Below are 21633 nucleotides of genomic sequence, written 5' to 3'. Positions count from 1 at the left end.
GAAAATTCACCTTATATAATTGCCATCTTGGGTGCATAGTATTTTCAAGTACACATCAGTGAATTTTATATATATATATATATAGATAGATAGATAGATAGATAGATGTCTAAAGATACACACACATACACACACACACACACACACACTCACATATATTTGGTCTTGTGAATTTTCTGTTGCCTCTCTTTTTTTTTTTCTACCTGTAAACATTTTCGCCAGTGGACTGCCAGATTTGAAAAAGCCAGCTTGAAGCAAGAATGTAATTTAGGACTCATAGAAGGGTTTGAGTGTGTGTGTGTTTATATTTGGAGATTCAGCAGAGCAAAAAGAGGCACAATCCATCCCTCCTCCCCAAATTTATTTTCTCTAACTCTTAGCCCTCTGTTTTCCTACCAATTCTCATTTGTATAAGATGCAGGAAAACATCCACAAATAGTTTAGCAACATGGGAATTTCCTTACTATATATCCCTTCTGATCTTCCTTCACCTTACCTTTTCCTTGAACATAGCTATAATAAACTCCATACTTCTGGATAATGCCACAGCCAAATATTAGATTTTGATCCAATCAAAGAAGGGTCATTTTGAACTCTGAGTTCTGGGCCCCAAGAGGCCTATAACTCTCTTTAGGTACTTAATATTATTACAATAGTAATAAAACAAAAAAGTAGCTTTTCTATTATGTAGGATAGTCTACTCATATTCCTAGATCTTTGTCAACGGCAGTCAGCCACAAATGAGAAAAATTAAGGCATCCAGTAGATTCAAATGAGAATCCTATCAATTTCACTGCTTTTACACTGTTCCTGTTTAATTGAATATGTTACAATAAAATGACTATTGTGGTCAAAGAAAGCAAGTGTAAAAATGTTTCAATAAACTTTACATCACTGTACAACCCAAAAGCTGGGTTTAATGTGGTGGGGGAACGCTTTCAGCAACATCATAAAGCAGATGTCTGAAATTGCTGCAAACTGTAACTTGGCCTAAAGTCCAAAGTCTTAGCCCAACAAAGATTTTATGTTTCAGAAACCTTTTCCAGACAAAAAGGGACTTTGACTATCCTGATTATTTTGAAGAGGTCCCTATTTTTTTCCTCGAAAATTAAAAGAACAAAATGTTTATGAAGTAGTAAAATTTCATTGGTTAGCTTTATACTGGGACAATCTACTTTCATGAATACTAACAATTATTACTGTTTAGGTTTACCTTTATGTTATTATTATTGCCAAGATAATAATTGAGAAGTTGATTAAAAATGCCAGGAAAGCAACACTGACAATTTTCTTTTGGGGGCTGGAGTAAGTGGGGTGACTTGGAGTGCAGCATTACTGGTGTTGGTCTTACGCCAGCACCACCTAACTTCTTGCATATGACACTGAGTTTGCTTAAGCAAGACTTCTCTGCCTTGACACCCTACTGTGTTAGGACTTTTGACCAGGTTTTATTCATCTCTTTATGAAACACCCACACAACCATCCTGATTGAAACTTCACTTTTCTCCAAACTCATTTTCAATCATCTTTGAGGGTGTTCCAACGTTCACCTCCCCCGACTCAGTTTAAAATAACAATGGAGCTTGGAAAATAATTTGTCCACAATGAAACCTAATTGAGTTTTTTGATTTTATACTTTTTTTTTCATTCATAATGGATTAGAAGCATTTCCCTACATAATGTGGCTCATTATAAAATCTTAATTACATCTGGGATTTCAGAGCCTTGTATGTCAACTGTCATCTTACCACAAAAAATTATGTGTAAAAATGTCACAAAATGTGGACAGTCTTAGGAGAGGCTGCACACTGGTTTCTAACATCCTTTGTCTCTTCCAACAGACTGGACAAAAGTGAACATTCCTTTCCTTCTTCTCTGTAAAAATAGTATATGTTTAATAACTTTCATGAATGTTTTCTAAGTGACTACAATAAATTAAAAGCAGATAACTACTTAGCCATTAAGGCTTGAAAAAAATGCAGCTTTTGATTTCTGCTAAGAATAAGAATAGGCTGCTGGGGAAAGGACCCAATTTAAGATTTAAAATGACACATCAAAAGTAGTTTTAGAAAAAACGTGGAAAACGTTGTAAAATTAAATAAATATCTAGTTATTGATAAGCAATTCATTAACATCTATAGTCATAACTCTATTAATAAAAATAAAAAATAAAAATTAATGTCATTACTTTTGCATTTGAATGTATGTATTTCATTAGTGAGGGCCTTTTCATAAGATTGAAAAAGCTCCATAGATATTATCTAAGTCTCCTTCACTAACGCCAGTTGAAGGCAATTAACTACAATTTATTAGGATGAGTGAAGGAACCATGACCTAGAGACAGTAAAAGATTTTCTAGTGACATAAGGAGCTACAGCCAGGTCTTGAGCATTATATCTTCTCATTTTCAGTAGAGTTTTAGCATTAGATCTTGTCATGCAATACAACATCTGCAAAGGATATTTCTCCAAATAATAGGACAGATTATTTAACAACATTCAAGGAAAGCCTTTCACATAATGATTGTGTAAAATGCTATCATGCAGATACTCCTGGAAAATTGCAAAATTGGTCTTTCTTTTAAAATGCAATTATGGGCGAGTACAGTTTTTATTTTTGTAGGAATAATAACTTTGAATATCTATGTGTTACCACTGTGGCAAACACAAGACTAAGGTCTTTACTTTTATTATCTCAACCATGTGAAGCTAAAACACTATCCATTCTTACAGATGAGGAAACAGATTAGGAGGACATTAAATAATTCGCTCAAGACTGCAGAGCTAGTGAGGTCCAAAGTCAAGATTCAAATCCAGGTCTCCCTTGGTCACTACAAATGTGAAAAATATTTAAGAAGAAAATAATTTGAAAATGTTTGCATCTCAGTTAGCTTTTTATCTGAATGAATTCTTTCTTTGTCGCAAATTGATCCTGTAGGCATTAGGACTTCACTATTCTGGTTTAATGGGCATAAAGGGAGGAACACATCCTGATACAAACAACCTGATGAGAGTATCCAAGTTTGGTCAGCACCAGCAGTTTCACTGTTTTTCTTCCATCCTGGGAGAATGGGCCTTTCTGGCATCTATGCATTAAAGGTTGATAATCTTCACTAAGCCATTTGCATTTCTCTTTTTATGGCAACTGGTTTCTGGGAATAAAACATCTCTGGAATCACCCAACATAAAGTTCTGAGTTCATTATACTCAGTAGTTTTGTTCTTGTTGAATTGTTTTATGCATGACCTTTTTGCATCATCTATTCTATTAATGCATCATGTTTGGTATTATTTTCGATGCAAATAGCACAGAAATCAAGTTGGTCACAGTTTAGCCAAGTGAGAAATCCTAAGTTTCAAGCAATAAATATCTTCCTTTCATTTTGGGGATGAGGTGAAGCTCTGGTATTGAATTAGGGCCTTTTGGCCCCAATTCCTTGCTCCTTCCTTGTAATTTTGCAGGTCTTTGTATTCTCACTCTGGGCTCACCCAGGGGACTTCTTTGACAAACAGCATGTTAGCTAATGTGACACAGACAGGGGCTTAAAAAGAATGTGTGTAATTGAGCCTGCCCTTACTCCTTCATCTCTGCAATCAGGGGGAGAACAGACTTGAGCTGGATTGCAGGAGGATGAGAGAGATGTGCAGCAGTCGGGTTGCCACAGTTACCAGCCTGCCATGTGAGGGAGCCAAGATCAGCAGGGCTTCCTAGTTGACACTCAGTTGACTCCAGATACATAAGCAATAAGTTGTTGTTAAATTCTACTTAGGCCCTGTGGTTGTTGGCTATTCAGCAAAAGCCAACAGATACAGAGCCCGTCAGTCAAAGCCAAGGCTACATGTACTCCCAAAATGCCCATGACGATTTGATTTAAGAAATTTCAGGAGAGGGCTGGGTGCAGTGGCTCACGCCTATAATCCCAACACTTTGGGAGGCCAAGGTGGGTGGATCACTTGAGGCCAGGAGTTGAGACCAGCCTGGCCAACGTGGCGAAATCCCATCTCTACTAAAAACACAAAAATTAGCCAGGCGTGGTAGCACATACCTGTAATCCCAGCTACTTGGGAAGCTGAGGCACGAGAATCATTTGAACTCTGGGGGTGGAGGTTGCAGTGAGCCGAGATCATGACACTGCACTCCAGCCTGGGCAGCAGAGCAAGACTGCCTGAGATAAATATATATATAAGAATAAAAGAAAAAAAAAGAAATTTCAGGAGAGACATAACTATCTGAGGAAGACATGCCCCAGGATGGTCCCCAGGATTCCAACTCCCTGGTATTCATAACTGTGTAATATTCTCTCCCTAGTGTAAACAGGACCTGTCACCTGCTTCTAACCAACAGAATATGGCAAAGGACAAAGGTCTATCACTTTTATTACTCCTGTGATTATATTATATGACAAAGGTGAAGGCAAAGGGAGTTTACAGATATAATTAAGGTCCCTAATCATTTGATTTGGAGTTAATCAAATGGCAGATTATTCTGGGTGGGTCTGACCTAATCAAGTGAGCCCTTTAAAGGCAGGTTTGGAGGTGGTAGGTTTGAAGTAGCACACTCTCTCCTTTGCTGGCCTTGATGAAGCAAGCTGCCATGAATTCCACAACCACAATGAAACAGATTTGTCAACAAATGGAGGGAGCTAAGAAGTAGAGTCTTCCTAAGTTGAGTCTCCAGATGAATGCAGCCTAGCCAACACCTTAATTTCAGACTGTGACAACCTAAGAAGAAGACCCAGCTCAACTATGCCCAGAATCCTAACCCATGGAAACTGAAATAATAAGTGGGTATTGTTTTAAACTGCTAAGTTTTTGGAAATTTGTTTCGCAGCAATAGAAAACTGTTAGCACTTTTCCTGAATCAGACAAAAATGATTTAAGAGAAATACAGCATTTCTCACATGGGCCAAGAACCACTCTTTTGGTGTAAAATGACTCTAAATGTTTTCTTTTTCTGGTTAGACTATTCACTCATCAACAGACATCTGTTCTATCAGTCCTCTATGTATTTTCAGAGAACCTTCCCTCGGTGTTTTGCAATGAATCATCTCTCCATTTTCTACCTGCTCTTCTCAGACCTTCACGTGCTTCTTTTATCTTGGAATTTCTGATCATCTTTTGAATTTCATCTTCTTCAAGTTTGATACAATCCCCGGTTCAGTTTATCCCAAATATGCTAGTGATATTAATCACAAAATATTGAGAAAACAATTCCTTAAGTGAAGACAAAATACATTAATTATATTCCCCCCTTTTTGTTGTGTTTTTCCTTCCATGCTACATAGTATAGTAGTGTGTGTGTGGATCAGTGTGTTATAGTCTCAGTATTTGGTATGTAATCATGTAGATATTATACATTTATCTTGCTTTAAATTAGGGTTTCTCAACTTCGACATTACTGACATTTTGGGCCAGATAGTTCTTTGTTGTTGGGGGATTTCTTGTGCATTGTGGGAGATTTCCCATCATCCCTCACTTCTACCAACTAGATGCCAATAGCACTCTCTCCTCCCAGATTTTGAGAACCCAAAGTCTCTAGAGACATTGTCAAATGTCCCTTAGGGGGCAAAAATGTCCCTGTTGAGAATCACTGCTTATATGAAGGAGTGACTATTTGGTATGATATTAGTGATCATAGATTAACTTGTGTTTCGGGTTTATGGTGAAGCACAATCAAGGTTTAAAATTTTACTAGACTTTAATTCCATGTTAAGTTTATGGTATATGCAGCCAAGACCAGTGAAATATAAGCTCGTACAGCTGGAAAAATGCATTTAAAAATCATGTCATCTCTCTGAAGTGCAATGTGGCAATGTCAAGTAAAATTAAAATGCAAATAATCTTTTCCTAGAAATTGCACCTCAAGAGATTATACTACAGATATAATTCCCCATGTGTGGAAGGAAAGATAGGCAAGGATATCTTGAACATCCTTGGAGATACTGGGGCATTGTTTGTAAGGGCCAAAGATTGGAAACAAGCTAAATACACATCTATAGAAGATGGGATAAATGAATTAGAGTATATCTTTACAATAGGATATGATACTGCCTCAAAAAGGAATGAGGCAGTTCTTTATTTGTGCTGAAATGGAATGATATCTCAGACATAATATTTATTGAAAAAAACAAGGTAAAGAATTATGTATGATATGCACATATAGAAAAATATTTTAGAGAATTAGTATTTCTTTATGATTTGCAGTAGGGCATATAAAGTCAGGAATGAGGAATGATACCAGAAGAATTCAAAATCGTAGAAGGAAAGCAAAATGTTACTAAACCATTGCTATACAGTGCTTCTCCGACTTGCCCCAAAAAGCACTTCAAATATCTGAGGACAGTGATGATTTTTTCCCAGGGAAATGGGTCAGATGCAGAGAAGCCTTCCTGGAATTATCTTTTCCTTTCCATCTCTGATGCTGGTGCCATTTGCAGGTCCTGGCTATTTCTGCCTTGGTGAATTACTATGAAACTTCCCAGCTGATGTCTCTGCTTCTAGTCCTGCCCTGTTCCTCTCCACTCTCCACAGTGCTCCTGAGTCACCTTCTAATTATATCTCTGATCACACTACTCTCCTGCATGACTCTCAAGCCCACAGGGTAAAATCCAAACATGGTATGGCCTGGGTAGCCCTCTGCAATCTAGCTCTTGCCTGTGAATTAGGATTAAGTGACTGAGGATTAAGGATTAAGAACATGTGCTTTTTGGAGCTAGGCCAATATGGGTTTGAGCCCTGGTTCTATTTCTCTGTCTTCATTTCTCACTGTCTCCCTTTCCTCACTTACCAGCCAGGCTTAATTAGGCAAGATCTCCCAATATACCCTGCTATGTTACATCTTGATAGGTTTGCTTATGGTGACATAGCTGTCTGGTACAGCCTTAACTTGCTAAAATGCACCTGCTTTTTTTCAAGACTTAGTTTAACCACAACTTCCCCCAAGACATTTTTGTCCCACTCACCATTTCTGACCTTTCTATATTCCCTACCTACTTAAGCAGTTTGCCAGAGCTGTTCTTGACATTTCATGACTTTCTCCACTTTCATTAAAAAATTACACATTCTTGGTAAATGGCAAGATTTTAATAAAAGCTTTAAAGGCAGGCCAATTATAGGGTAGAAGGTGAGGGAGTTGAGGAGAGGAAGTTGGAGAAGTTGGGGAGAGTGGATATAAGGAAGGTAGGGGGAGCCATTTGTTGGTATGGGTCATTTATACTTTAGTCCCATAGAACTTGGTGTATTTTTGCATCACTCTTTTAATTAATCCTAAATCAAATTTCTATGTTAAGCATCGTATGACTCAGAATTACTTGTGCTAGGAAAGAACAGTTTGTAGTTAAGAGAGAAAAGGTTTATATAATAAAAGCACATTAAATTGATACGAATTTATTCAAAACATCTCTTTGTTGAAACATGATCGCTATTCTATTCTGTTCTACTTTGACATATTGTATGTTTCTTTGTTAAAGAAGTTTCAAACTTACTCCCGTGAAAAGCCATGTCTTCTGGTTCATTGCCATTTGCTCAGTTCAATTTAAATAACTCTGTGGGTTGGAGGACTGCTTCCTCTATTACCATCTCTGTGGCCAGCTACTACTGCTATTTGAAATTACCAAGTTATCTCTGATGCCAGATATCAAATAGGCCTCAGTGAGAGGGGGCACCTCTAATGTTTCAGGTAAGGTTGGAAATTCTTCCCAGGTGGAGCCAGTTACTAACATTTTAAGTGATGGGCCCAGGTCTCCTCTGAATGGGACCAGGTATTTAACATTCTTTGGCTATTTATTTTATTAAATCTTTTCTTTTAAAATATGTGAAGTAACACTCAGGAAAGTACATAAAACTAAATGTATGATATAATGACTAAAGCATGTAACTTTCACCTAGAAATTGCCATTAACTCCAAGAACCCCCATATATTTCATTCCAGTGGTGCCATTTTCCCTTTAATCTTGGAGGTAGCCGTTATCCTGACTTTTTATTTTTATTTTTTTGAGACAGCATTTTCACTCTGTTGCCCTGTCTGGAGTGCAGTGGTGTGATCTCTGCCCACTGCAACCTCTGCTTCTTGGGCTCAAGTCATCCTCCTGCCTCAGCCTCCTGGGTAGTTGGGACTACAGGTGTGTGTCACCACACCCTGCTAAGTTCTGTATTTTTTTGTATTTTTTGTAGAGATGGGGTTTCACTAGGTTGCCCATGGTTTATAGCTTTAACACCTATGAATGTTTCTTTAAGCAAAATAGTTTATTTTGATCTTTAAGTTATGAACCTATATGTGGATTAATACCACGCATACACACACACACACACACACACACACACACACACACACACACATATATATATATATATATATATATATATGTATTTGTTTCTGGTTTCTTTCCCTTAACAATATATTTGTGAGAATCATCCATGTGGTTTGCTAGAGGTCATTAATTTTCATCAATATTTAGCCAGCTGTTTTTACTAGTATAGTACAAGTGAGTGCTATCACTTTCTTGTTCAAGAAAGACAAGTCAATAAATATTGTGTGTTCTTTCCTTCCTTGTCTTCCTTTGACGTTTAAATTCAGGAATGCAGTAAATCTGAAGAAAGCCACCAAAGAGAGAAATAAATAGGCCATGAGATACTCACTAACGACGTTGGCTTGTCCGGTGAATATGGTGTATTGGAGTTCGTAGGAGACCACACTGAATTCATCATCGGAGGTCCAATGCACAGTGATGGTGTCATATGAAGCTGTGCAGAGCTCTTCTCTAATTGTGGGAGGGTTGGGAGCTGTGGGGGTCAAGAATGCTTATCAGTGGGAAAGCACACACCACTGGGATACCATTTTGGAGGAGATGTTTGACAGTTAAGCAGGTCTTTCTCAATAGGTCCATCAGGACTACTATTCTAGAGATGGTGACCCCAATCTAAAGAATATTTGATTGGCTGGTTATTGCTTTTGTTTTTAATAAGGAGTGTGACTACAGTCAGCCAGTATGGACTTTCTGTGTTTACCATGAGATCATGAGAATATGTTTGGGAGGTTAAACAATACTTTCTTGTGCATGAAGGAAAACATGTCAAATAAAAAGTAAACAAGATAAAGTTTCATAGTTGCATTCACTTTGGGAGGTTGGCTAACTTTTTCAGTAAAGGCCTTGATGGTAAATGTTTCCAGCTTTGTGGGCCATACAGTCTCTGTTGCAACTAGTCAACTCTGCCATTGTGGCATGAAAACAGTTACAACTTATACATGTGGGCATGGCCAGGTTCCAATAAAACTTTATTTACAAATATAGGTGGAGGGTCAGATTTGGGCTGTAACCTAAAATTCACCAACCCCTGATCTATTAATACATGGTGCCAGATACTTATATATTTAGGCATCCAACTGAAAAAATACTTATCTTTGTTATCCTACAAAAAATCAGCCACATAATTGTTTGAATTTTTCTTTCATTAGATGTTTTGATGACTTATATATAAAAAAAGAACTTATTAGTCCAGCCCTATTTTCTTCTGATTTCTCAACTCATGCGATATTTCAAATTAAGAAGACCATGATTAATAGTTAATCATATCTAAAGGGTACATTTTCCTTCCCCAAGGAAAAAACTTTTTTTTGGCATTTGGTTAATTTATCATTGTAGAAGGCTGCTGTTTTATTTCTTTAACACATTCTGGAGCAAAGAAGTCTAAGTCCTACCAAAATAATGAGTTTAAAATGACTTCTACTGAATTGATTTCAGTAACTGGTTTTATGAGAAGAGTATGTGAGCAAGGAAAATATGAGAAAATGAGTGCTTTGCATTGTAAATAATATTTAAGAGGGAGGGGTTGGCAAACTGTGACTGTGAGCCAAGTCTGGCCCACTGCCTATTTTTGTAAATAAAGTTTTATTGGAACACAGCCAGATTCATTCATTTATGTATTGTCTATGGCTGCTTTGGAGCAACAGCAAAGTTGAGTAGTTGTGGCCATATGGCCTGCAAAGCCTAAAATGTCTACCATCTGGTGGTTTGCAGTCAAACTTTGCTGACCCCTGGTTTAGAGAATTGATCCAGGGCCTTTACTTCCACTCTGCTATCCATTAGAATCTAGCTTCAAAAGGAGAAATATACCTGCATTCTACAAATTAGGAGCAACCTTCGCTTATACTATTTTAGAGTTCTTTCCTGTTCTAAATTATGATTAGAATTGATGAGTCCTAAGCAAACTCAAAGAGGAAGAAAAGTTTATAAAAACTGTAAATTTAAACTCTGTGTTAGTAGTCTTCACTTTGCTTTTTGAATATACCTCTAGGACAAATATCATAGAAGCAAGTCTACGGTATTAAGTCAATTAGCTTAGCTTTATCTATTGGTTCTGAATTCCAGAAACACTGTTGAGCACCTCCAACGTGACAGGCATGGCATTAAATTGTGCATTAAGATAGAAGGGCTCTACATAACCTTTAAAGCATTCTTTATTGAATATGTATTTGTACATCTGTCTCCTGAAGTATTCACATGTGAGATTCGGTGTCATGTGGTACGACTTGGATGCGCATGAATCAGTGACACCAGTCAGGATATGCATTCCACAGAGGAGGTCCAGCTGCATCGTAAAATGTGCTTATTATTGTCTGTGTGGTCCCTGTTGGTGTGGGATCACTCCTGCATGGATCAGTAAAGAAATACTTACTCTCCCACAATTTAGACAGTTCATTGAATTATTTCTCCATTGTAGAAAAATTTTGTTCTTTCTGTATTGCAATATATGATTAAATAGAAAGAAAACGTATGTTCAAAATAGGCAAGTACCTGTGAGACACATGGTAGTAGCCATAATCAGGAAGGAAATGTCACCTCTATGGGTTATTAACTTGAAATACCACTTAGAGGCATGTCATAGGAAAAAAAAATCTTGTTTTTACAATGAGACAGGCTAACCTTATTTTGACTGTAAACCCAATGAGTTTGTCCTGAGAAGTCAATACTCAATTTAGTGTAAATGAGAACAGCAGCGTGCTGCCAATTTCAATACTCATGGAATTGGTACCAGAAGTGTTATTTTCTTGTCTCTGTCACAAACACCACCCAAGGAATGGTGGGCTAATACTCCACAAACACTTCATTTCCTGCTTACAAATGGCATAAACTATTTGGACTTGGCAGTATCAGCCAAGCATCATATGTTATGGTCAGGATCGATGTTATGTCTAGAAATGGACTGAATTTGTACTTGGGGTTGACAGCTCAGAAGACATAATAGCAGGTACCCCATATGGCCTTTAGTTTGAAATAAACAGCCATCGGGATGAAATATGGTGTATGTTACAATTCAGTCCAAACTACTTTCACAATTTCCCCTTTAATCAATACTTTCGCATTCCTATAGAGATTAAAATGGGCATATGTTGTTGAAATACTATGAAATAATTATTGGGAAATGGCAAGGGCACATTCTTGTCAATAAGACTGATTCTGGGCAGAATGGCCATGTGCCTAGGCAAATACTTAATTTTCCAGTCTTTTCTGCCCTTGGACATGACCTTGTAACACAGATATGGCCCACCAGACATAAGTGGAAGTTTGCTAGGTGGGTCTTCTGATCAAGTTTTTCGTTTTTCTGATAAACAGACTTCACTGGCAGAGCATTTTGTCCATCGTTTCCCCTCCACCCCTTTCTTTTTGCCTAGAGCTTGAACACAACACTTGGAGGTGGAGTAGTCATGCTGTGATCATGTGTCAGAAAGGCAACACAATGAAGGTGGCAGAGGAGGAAAAAAGAAAGAGCCTGGGGTCTGAGGTCATCACTGAACCACTGCTCAGCCCTGGAACACAGGCTTCTCTTGTGTCTATAATACAAACACTCCTTGATGGTTTTATTCACTGCTAGTTGGATTTTTTGTTGCAACTTGACTCATTCCCAAATGATATAAGAAAAAGGAGATTTTTAACAGGATGCCATTGTAAAAAACAGCTTAGCCGGAGAAAGTCTAGATCTGCACTGTTCAATACAATAGCCATGAGCTACATGTGGTGTTTTAAATTTCAATTAAATTTAGTTAAAGTTAAATAAAAGTAAAAATTCACTAGACACACTTCAAGTTTTCAATAGCCCCATGTGGGATTCAGCTAACACTGGATAGTACAGATATAGAACATATCTATCATCATAGAAAGTTTTATTGGATAGTGTCAGTTTAAATAAATCTCAGAGTTAAAAGCTTACATAGGAGGGCATTATGTACACAAGTATTTGAAACCAAGTTTAGTTCCATACGGTAAATGCTTTTTTAGTCAATTTCTTTCTTCCTTAATAGGAGTGGTATGTTTGAAAGAGAGAGTTACATAAGATAAGAAGTTTGTGGAATGCCTGCCTTGCTTGACAGTGCAGAAAGGCTAAAAACAGCACATTGGGTCCTAGCAAAGAAAAAATGCTCATCTTCTGGGTATAATGCTCCCTGAATATAGAACTCCTGACCTTCTATCCACAGACTGTAAAAACAAACATCACACAATATTCCCTCTCTCCTGCTCCACCTTGTTCAATTGCTTTCCCACAAACATGTACACACAGAATTGGAATTGAGAAGCTCATGTCACGCTAAGTTAGGGATGTAGTCTGTTGAAGGCTGTAGGTCTTAAGTGCAGTGCACATCTGGCTTCACTGTGTACATTGTGCTTTCCTGAAGTCACAGGCACTAGTGGCTTTGGCTAACACAAATAAGGTTGTCTAAACAGTCCAAATTCTATCAGTGTATGTTCTCAGTTCCTGCTTTAGAAGTTGACAGCAAAGAAAAATTTAGAAGCATGGTTAGGAATAGGAGTGGCCTGAGGTTTTTGTTGTTTTGTTGTTGTTTTTGTTTTTTAAGCTCAACCAAGGGAGAAACAAAACAAAACAAAACACCAACCAGGAAGCACACTGAAACACAGCACTAGGAATTCCAATGTGAATTTGAGACCTTTGCCATGGTGACTTTGCCAAGATGAAATTCAGTCTTTTACTAGAAAGAGCAGAAGTTTTTGGAGTTTGTACAGGTCCCCCCCAAATTCTAATTCTGTCATTCCCTAGTTATCTGATTTCCAGCAAGATGGCTGATCTCTGTCATTTGCAAAATGGGGATTATAACGCTTTACCTCAACTTGATGTTATGCAAATTAAAACGAGATCACAAATACAAGGAGATGAAGCAGTGCAGACAACCAATCTGTTAGCTGCCAATTTTTTCTCTGCTAATGTATTGTGAGTTGCCTTACTACCATGATATGAAAAATACCAAAGAGAGAGATTATTTTTAGCACCCACACCTTGAGAGTGAGGGAAACAGTGGTAAGTATGCTTTTAATGATTGAGATTCTCCTTTTTCTCCTGCCCCCAGTTTAGTCATGGGCTGTGTTGTTTTGGTTAAAAACAAAGGGAAGTGCACAGAAATTGTTTATGGAAATATTAGTGCCATTCCTAGGTCAAAAGCCCATTCCTCTGGTTATTGGGGAATAACTGATCTGGTGGCAAAGTGTTTATGTGAACAATATTAAAGAGAACATAAAAGACAATACCTGTAAGGTAATCCAGACATTCTAGCAATTTCTTCTCTCGGGAAAAATCTAAGGCAAAGGTATCAAATGTGTCATTGAGGTTGATTTCAGGAATTAGAACCTGGGAGGATGCAGTTGCCATGGAGACTCTGTAACGTAAACAAAACAATGTTTTAGAAATGTCAAGATGACTTTCAACATCACTGCATTGAAATGAAAAAAAGGAAAAGAAATCTCTTTTAAAAAGTGCTTTTTTACACATGAGTTTTAAGAGGCATCTCAAAATGTCACAACACAGTAACATAAAACAAATGAATGCAAGCTTTAAAAAAAAGTGAAGGAATTGGAGAAAACAACAGACTTGCTTGCCCTCTTCCTTTTTACTATCAGAAAAAAAAAATTCCCTGTGAAAGCAAAAGAATATTCATATATCATGTTGCTGTGTATTTAACAGTCTGGCCTGGTCACATCTAACCCCAGCAAGAAGTGCGTAGCTCCAGGCATTTCTTCACACATCTGTCTGGGAAACTGTTTGTTCCTTTCAGACACAACCCTGCTCCACTTCAAAGGGGAGTCTCCAAAATTTCAAACTGCATAAAAGGCAAAGTGAATATTAAAAAAGAATGTTTCCAGATATTGGATTAGTTAAATCAGTTACTAGCCCCTCTCTAAAATAAACATTAAAAAGGGAGTTTTTTGTCTGGCTCATTTTCTTTCTCTTTGTATTCATTTTCTTGCACCATATTCCCAGCAGATGCTGTGGAAAATATTCATGAGCTTTCTCACAAATTCCCCCACTGGATGTACTATTTCTCTTCTTCATTTAGGTTTTCTGGTTAGAGTTCTCATGTATAAACTAAAAAGCAAGGCACTGGTGTGTCTCAATCTCCTTCTATGTACTCTCAGGTTGATCTGGATGGTTCAGTTATTAATAATGAACACTTTGATTCAAAAATGCAAGTGATTCTCTTAAAAACAAGAGAATTGTGGCATGAAGCATACCATTTCTGAGCATATCAAATGATGCTGGACTAGTAGTCTTGTTGAGTTTGGTATTTCGTTAAGTTCCATAAACAATACTCTTAAGAGCTATTATATGCAGAGTATTGTGTAGGGTGCTGGGAATTTTTGAGCAAAGAAACAACCTTGAAACAATTTAATACTAAATCTAGTTACTTATTTTCTAATTAAGAAAATTGATGCTCATTTACACAAGGCCACAAAGCTAGCTGGCAGCAGCAAGCAGGAGAATTTCAGATCCGTACTCTTCTATTTCATCTAGAAAAATTTCAGGCCAGTTGCTACAAGGGTTATATGTCCTTTTGAGTCTCTTAATGGCTCTTAAAGCTTTGGATTTGCAAATATAAAATATCTTGGCTCTAGAAATTACACCTGTGGGTATATCTATACAACGGAATATTATTCAGCCATAAAAAGGGATGAAACACTGACACATGCTACAATGTGGATGAAACCTAAAAACATTATGCTCTGTGGAAGAAGCTATCAAAAAGGCCACATATCGTATGATCCATTTGTATGAAATGTCCAAAAAAGGCAAAAATTCATAAAGACAGGGAGTAGATTGATGGTTGCTAGGGGCTAAGAGGGGAGGGGAGATGGGGAGTAACTGCTTAATGAGTATAAGGCTTACTTTTGGTATGATGGAAGTGTTTCGGAACTTGATAGAGGTGGTGGCTACACAACAATGTGAATGTTCTAAATGCCACGGAATCGTGCATTTCAAAATGGTTGTTTCTTTTGAAGTGGAGTCTCACTATGTTGCCCAGGTTGGTCTTGAACTCCTGGGCCCAAACGATCACTCTTTGGGAGGGCTTGGCTTCCCAAAGTGCTAGGATTACAGGTATTACAGGTACACCACACCCAGCCTTAAAATGGTTAATTTTATGTTGTGTAAAATTAACCATTTTAATGTTGTGTAAATTTCACCCAGCTAAAAAAGAATATACCTGTAAAATGCTCAAAATTCATAGAAATATAGTTTCTATAGTTGTATTTCTGGCAGATTTTCAGTGCTGTACAGGAGGGAAGGAGAAAGGCTAATCAACAACGTCATAAACGTAATGATACTGGGATTGAAAGATGCAAGTGAAGAGGCATAAGCTCTGGAAACAAAAGCTTCAAGTGTTTGAATGAGGGTAGAGAATCTAACTGCATCTCCTGACCCTTTCACCAACAAGTAGTGAATAGTAGTAGAGTTGAGTGCTTTTGTTGACTAAATATTGCACCCTGGGGAATTGGGCTAATTAGTGTTACAAACAGCTGCTAATTTAGACTGATGGATACAGAGATGGTTGCTAGGCATTTTTGATTGATGGTCAAGTTATACTTTTAAAATGCTTTCCTTATGACCCATGAACACAAAAAGTCCTTAAACTTCATAGAGGTCCTAGGATCATTCTCAACACATATTTATGAAGTCCTTAAACTATGCTACATACCAAAGAGCCCAGAACATATGCATCGATGCAGAAAAGTTAAAAGAAATGCTAAGGTGCCATTTGAACTCTTAAAAGATATTGCAAAGTGAAACGCCAATTAATTCTCTGTCATAATGTCCGGCAAGGAGAACTGCTCTGAGCTACTGGGAAACAAGCACTAAACTTGCAATTGCATTTCCCTGGCTTTAGCAGTTCCCCTGCCCACTGGCAGAAGCCTCTTTATTCAGGCTCATCCAAAATAGATTTTGTTCCCAAGTTTCTCCTGGTTCCATGGTCTACAAACAATTAAATAAAACATTTTAAATCGAGTGACACTGTTAATAATGTCTACCATCTTGATGGTAGGAACTTTGTTACATGGGAACCAAAAGGATCAAAGTTCCTAGCCTGGGAGGCAAAGGCTGACAGCAAGAATCAGTGGAGATTACTGCAGTTTTTAACACCTACACATTTGTTTCTTGATGGAAGGAAAGATACCTATCTTTGGCTACAACTTCAAATTCCTAATTGGAGTGACAGGCAAGGGAAAATCTGCCAAACTCAACATTTTAGGCCATGTTTTTATTTCCCAAATCCTTATTGCCCATCTTCTGGCCTTTTGGATAAGTCGCCAAAATCCACTAGGGCTGTTAGTGCTATGCCACTTTCTCAACTTCGTGCTTTACAGCCATGTCTGGGACACATGGGGCCAGTTTTCCAGAAGGTGGACGTGTCTAGAGCTATGCTGCTCACAAGGCTTCTGCCAAACAATGTGCATCACCAAAGTAAAACCCAGTGAAGCCTCATAGTAACAAGATAGGTTTACTTTTGTCAGCCCAGGAATTCCCAAACACATTTGGCCTTGAAAACGTGCAGTTATCTTAATGTCTATGAACACCCTGCAGACACACTTCCAAAACCACTTATCAGATATGTTCTAATTCTTAGAACCAAGCAACATCTTTTCGGAATTGACAACTGGAGTTCTTGGCTTTGTATTCTGGAAAAGATCCTTGAACTGCCTATCGTAGTGAGGAACAGAAGAATCACCTTGAGGAGTCTGAGAACCTCCTAGGTGCTTTGAACAATAGGTACTATTCAGAGGGAATTTTCTTTTTTATCACCTTCTTGATACAGGTAAGTTACTGCTAAAAGTGATTTTAATTCTAGATTCTTCATAAGCAGTAGACCAACTTTCTTATGCCTGGACTTAGTGAATAGTTTTGCTTATTTAACATAATCCTATAAAGGTGCACATACAATCACACCAAAGACCTATCTACTAGTGTAGCTTGAGAATACAGTACATTATACACTTGCATTCATCTAGTGAGTGGGAAGGAGAATTAGTATTTGTTGCATGTTCACCTTGTGACAGAAACTAGGCTAATGTTTCTACTACATTATTGCATTTTATCCCCACAATAACCATCTTAGGTAGGAATAATTGGTCCTGTTTTATAGATTTATGGATTCATTCATTCATTCACTCATTCATTCATGTCAGGCAGCTTGCAATGTGCTGGGGCTATAATGGTAAAAACAAGGTGACTAGGGTACCTGCCTACTTGGAGTATATGAGCAAAATTAGCCAATGTTAATGAGCAGCCTCAATGCTATCTATAATTACTAAGCAATTAGCACAGAGCCAAACAATCGGTTCCAAAGCAAAAGCATCTCCTACAATGTAAAACTTGAGGCTCTCTCCCCTTTTGGAGTTGTTTGATGTTTCTGAAATGAAAAAAAATTTTTACAGTTTTGATTCAGCTTGTAGGAGGACATATCCACTTTAAGTGACTTAATGATGCAGAAAATCTCATCTAAGTCTCACTTCAAGAATGCCTGCAGGATTAAAAGTTTGTTCTGGGATTCACACCTGAATTGAAGAATAAAGATTGTTTGGAAGTATACAGAAGCCAAAGCCCAAGGCAGGCACAATAGGAGACAGAAGAAAGAAGTCATGTCCTAGAGAAGAATGTTAAGTGACAGGTTGATGAACAGGGGCAGGTAGACAGAGAGTAGCACCGGAAAAAAGACACACAAGGCGGGCTAGACTCACATGTTGAAACCTGAAACGTGAAAACAGAGATCCAACTAACACTCATGGAGTAAGGAACTTAAAGCAATGTTATCACAACAGTGACAGCTATTCTGAAACCAATTTTTTTAAATAATTTTTTTATTAGTAAAAACAATTGTGGGTACATAGTTGGTGTATGTATTTATGGAGTACATGAGATATTTGATACAGGCATGCAATGTGAAATAAGCACATCATAGTGAATAAGGTAACAATACCCTCAAGCATTTATCCTTTGGGTTACAAACAATCCAGTTACATTTTTAAGATTTTTTTAAACATATGATTAAGTTATTATTGACTATAGTCACCCTATTGTGCTACCAAATAGTAGGTCTTATTCATTCTTTCTTTTTTTCCCATTAACCATCCCCACCCACCCCCACTCCCACAACCCCCTACTACACTTCCCAGCCTCTGGTAACCGTCTTTCTACTCTCTATGTCCATGAGTTCAATCATTTTGATTTTTAGATTTCACAAATAAGTGAGAGCATGCAATGTTTGTCTTTCTGTGCCTGGCTTATTTCACTTAATGATCTGCAGTTCCATCCATGTTGTTGCAAATAACTAGATCTCATCCTTTTTTATGGTTGAATAGTACTCCATTGTGTATATGTACCACATTTTCTTTATTCATTCATCTGTTGATGGACACTTAGGTTGCTTCCAAATCTTAGCTATTGTAAAAGTGCTGCAACAAACACAGGAGTGAAGATATCTCTTCTATATACTGATTTCGTTTCTTTTTGGTGTGTACCTAGCAGTAGGATTGCTGGATTATACGGTAGCTTAAGTTTTGTTTTTTTAAGGAACCTCCAAACTGTTCCTTAACCCAATTTTCTAAGTAGAAAATAGCTCAAAGAACCATAGTTAAAAAGTGGCAGTGCTAGGATTGGAACCCAGGTCTGCCAACTTCTAGTCTAAGCCCAGTGTCCTTTTTCTATATCCTAGCTGCTGGAAGGATAGAAAGGCTCAGGAATTAACCAAGAGGATTGACAAATAGTGATGGGAGGAGAGGAGATTGTAGAAACAGAGACAAGGCTCTTGGCAAATTTTTACAGGCTCTGTGAATTCAAACTTGACAGAAGCACATTCTTTGTAGAAAGAGAAATCAAAGTCATGTTCCTGCTCTTGATGAGTTGGGTTTGTTACAGAGAGAGCTGAATGGGAGCAGATACATGCCACTGGAACTGAGGAAGATTGTATGTGGGCATTCCCACACCTGTGCTATGCTTCAGATGCACATCTTCTTTCAGCAATAACTATTATGGGGTCACATCGTCTCTGGTCACTAGGTAAGAATTTATTCATATGACACTTGGTTGAATCTTCAGGGATTGATGAGGAATGCAGTTCATAATAGCCATTTCATCTGGACATCTCAAAGTTCATAGATGGAGAAAAGTACTCTTGGATTCCGGTTGGAAACCATGACCTAAGTGTAAATGCTATCTATTAGTGTCCTGGGTACACTGGAGTATTAGTGTTATTTGCAGTTTTTAATTTTAGGGTGAATATTGAGCGACTGGATATGGCCCAGGGAAAATAAACACTTGAAACCAAGGAGTCAGGAGGAAAGAAATGGGCCTCTCAGAGTAAGTAGGAGAGCATCTCAAGTACATAACAGCCATGATAGCCAGCTGTTATCCATGTCTTTTAGAAGAGATAAGTATCTAATCAGCTACAAAAGGAATTTTCCTCCAATATAAGAAAGAATACAGTCAAGCTGGTTGGATAGTAGACCAGAGTTGTAAAAACACCGTACATTACTCTTTAAGAAGAGTGAAAACGGAGATGTCAATGATTACCTCCTCTATGCAATATTTTGAGAATTAGCACAAGTTTCTGAAACAAGCAAGCACTCAATAAACGTTAGTTTCCTTTCTCTTTCTTTGAATAAATTTGAGTCATAAGATGGCGAGTATTTTTTTCCCCTAGACCAGGGGTTGGCAAAGTACGGTCTACTGCCTGTTTTTGTAATGGTTTTCTTGGCACACAGCCACACCTATTTGTTTCTATATTATCTATGGCTGCTTTAGAGCTAGCTACAATGGCAGAGTTGAGTAGCTGTGACCAAGACCTTACAACCTGCCAAGCAGAAAAATATTTACTTGATGACCCTTTATAGAAAAAGTCTGCTGATCTCTGCTCTAGGATGAAGATCAGCATGGATGAGCTCTCTGGGGTCTCCTAGAGATAGGATTCTATTATTGCTTTGGATAAAGGGAAGTTGACTCTGAAAATTAGAATGAATGAAGTCAAGGCCATTAGCATCAGTTAGAGATGTCATTTACGTGGCATTGGCTGTACCTGGCCCAGCCTAGTGCTTCTCTTTGGATCCATTAGAATTGCTATAGGTGTTTGTGTCAGTGAAGATGAGTAATTTTTATGCCAATCAAGTATGTGTGCTGAAGAAATACTTATCCCTGCCAGTTTTACTGCTGAGCCAACCTTCAGATAACATCACGTTACAGCTCCCTACCTGAGAATAAAGAGTATTTTAAAAGAAGGCCGTATGAGGTTGACAGTTTGGTCCTTTCTCTCCTGCGTGAGTCGGCCTTGACCTTTTCAGGTGAGGCCAAGCTCCTCAACCAAATGAAAATGGGCCTAACAGAGAACAACACCTGTGTGATTTTTTAAAAAAATAGATGAGCCCTGTGATGGAACAAAAGATTCCCTTTAATGTTTTTGCCTTCATTTTGACTCTTTGTTATCAAGTGTACGATAACATCACATCTGAGAGTCACAATAAATGCTGTTTTTGTGCCATCATAAGCTCCCCCTCGTCCAAAAGCAGGTTGATTTTATTCTTTCTAACTGGTGGACTCTTGTTTCAAAGGCCTTGAACTCCAGACTCCAGGCTGTTACTGAAAGGGCTTTCACATGTCAAAAGGAAGCATCTTTAGCTGGAACAAAACAGCTCAAAGACTCTATTCTCTCTGGTACTGAGCCTTGAAAATGAAAATAAAAGCAAGGCTAGGGCAAGACCAACCAATTACACCGCAGATACAAGAGCCCAGCAGCCGGAGAAGTTCCCAGGGGCCCCTGCACTCACCTCTCGGTGATATTCTTAGCAGTCTGTAGGAAACGCGCATGATCATTCTCCTTCAGAGAGTGTTCCGCTTGGGAGATGAGTGATGCCGACCGCTCAATGCACTGTTTGCAGTTTGCAATCTGTTGTGCCAGTTTGCGAAGCCTCATCACCTTGAACAAAAGAGGCATGGAGAGAGATGGTTACATGGGTGGTCTTGCTTAGTGAAAAGGCATCAGGCTGGATCCTTCATTTTGCTGTGTTATCCTTCCATAAAAGTTCAAAAAGTAGGCATAGAGATATATCAAAATATGGAAAGCTCCGTTTTGGGACTCTGGTTTAGATATTCTTTATCTCATTGGAGAAGCATTGCTAATTTGTTTTATGAGGAAACACTGAATTGTGAATTGCTTCCCTGTTGATGGGAAAAAAAGGTGTTGCCCAGTGGCAACTTACAAAGGGTCACCAGACCTCCTCCCTGGACTATTCCACACAATGACTGCAAGACTGTAGGGAACCCTGGAACTTTCTCTAACTCAGGTTTATCTTCTTTTCATCAAGAAGATA

The 21633-nt window shown here is 38.1% G+C and overlaps 1 protein-coding gene across 10 annotated transcripts in view; it reads right to left on the bottom strand.

Moving 5' to 3' along the window:
* Positions 1-21633, bottom strand: part of LOC105478113 (midline 1) — a 393876-nt gene that overhangs the window by 20721 nt on the left and 351522 nt on the right. For all 10 annotated transcript variants that reach the window (XM_011735107.2, XM_011735109.2, XM_011735110.3 and 7 more), the window contains 3 exons: positions 21091-21239; positions 13534-13661; positions 8636-8779 (listed from right to left, as the gene is read on the bottom strand). In XM_011735107.2, coding sequence (XP_011733409.1) covers positions 8636-8779; positions 13534-13661; positions 21091-21239 — 421 coding nt within the window. The remainder of the gene's footprint in view (positions 1-8635; positions 8780-13533; positions 13662-21090; positions 21240-21633) is intronic.

The sequence above is a fragment of the Macaca nemestrina genome, chromosome X (genome assembly GCF_043159975.1).
Source record: "Macaca nemestrina isolate mMacNem1 chromosome X, mMacNem.hap1, whole genome shotgun sequence".
NCBI lineage: Eukaryota > Metazoa > Chordata > Mammalia > Primates > Cercopithecidae > Macaca > Macaca nemestrina.
This window is presented reverse-complemented; position numbering and strand designations above follow the sequence as displayed.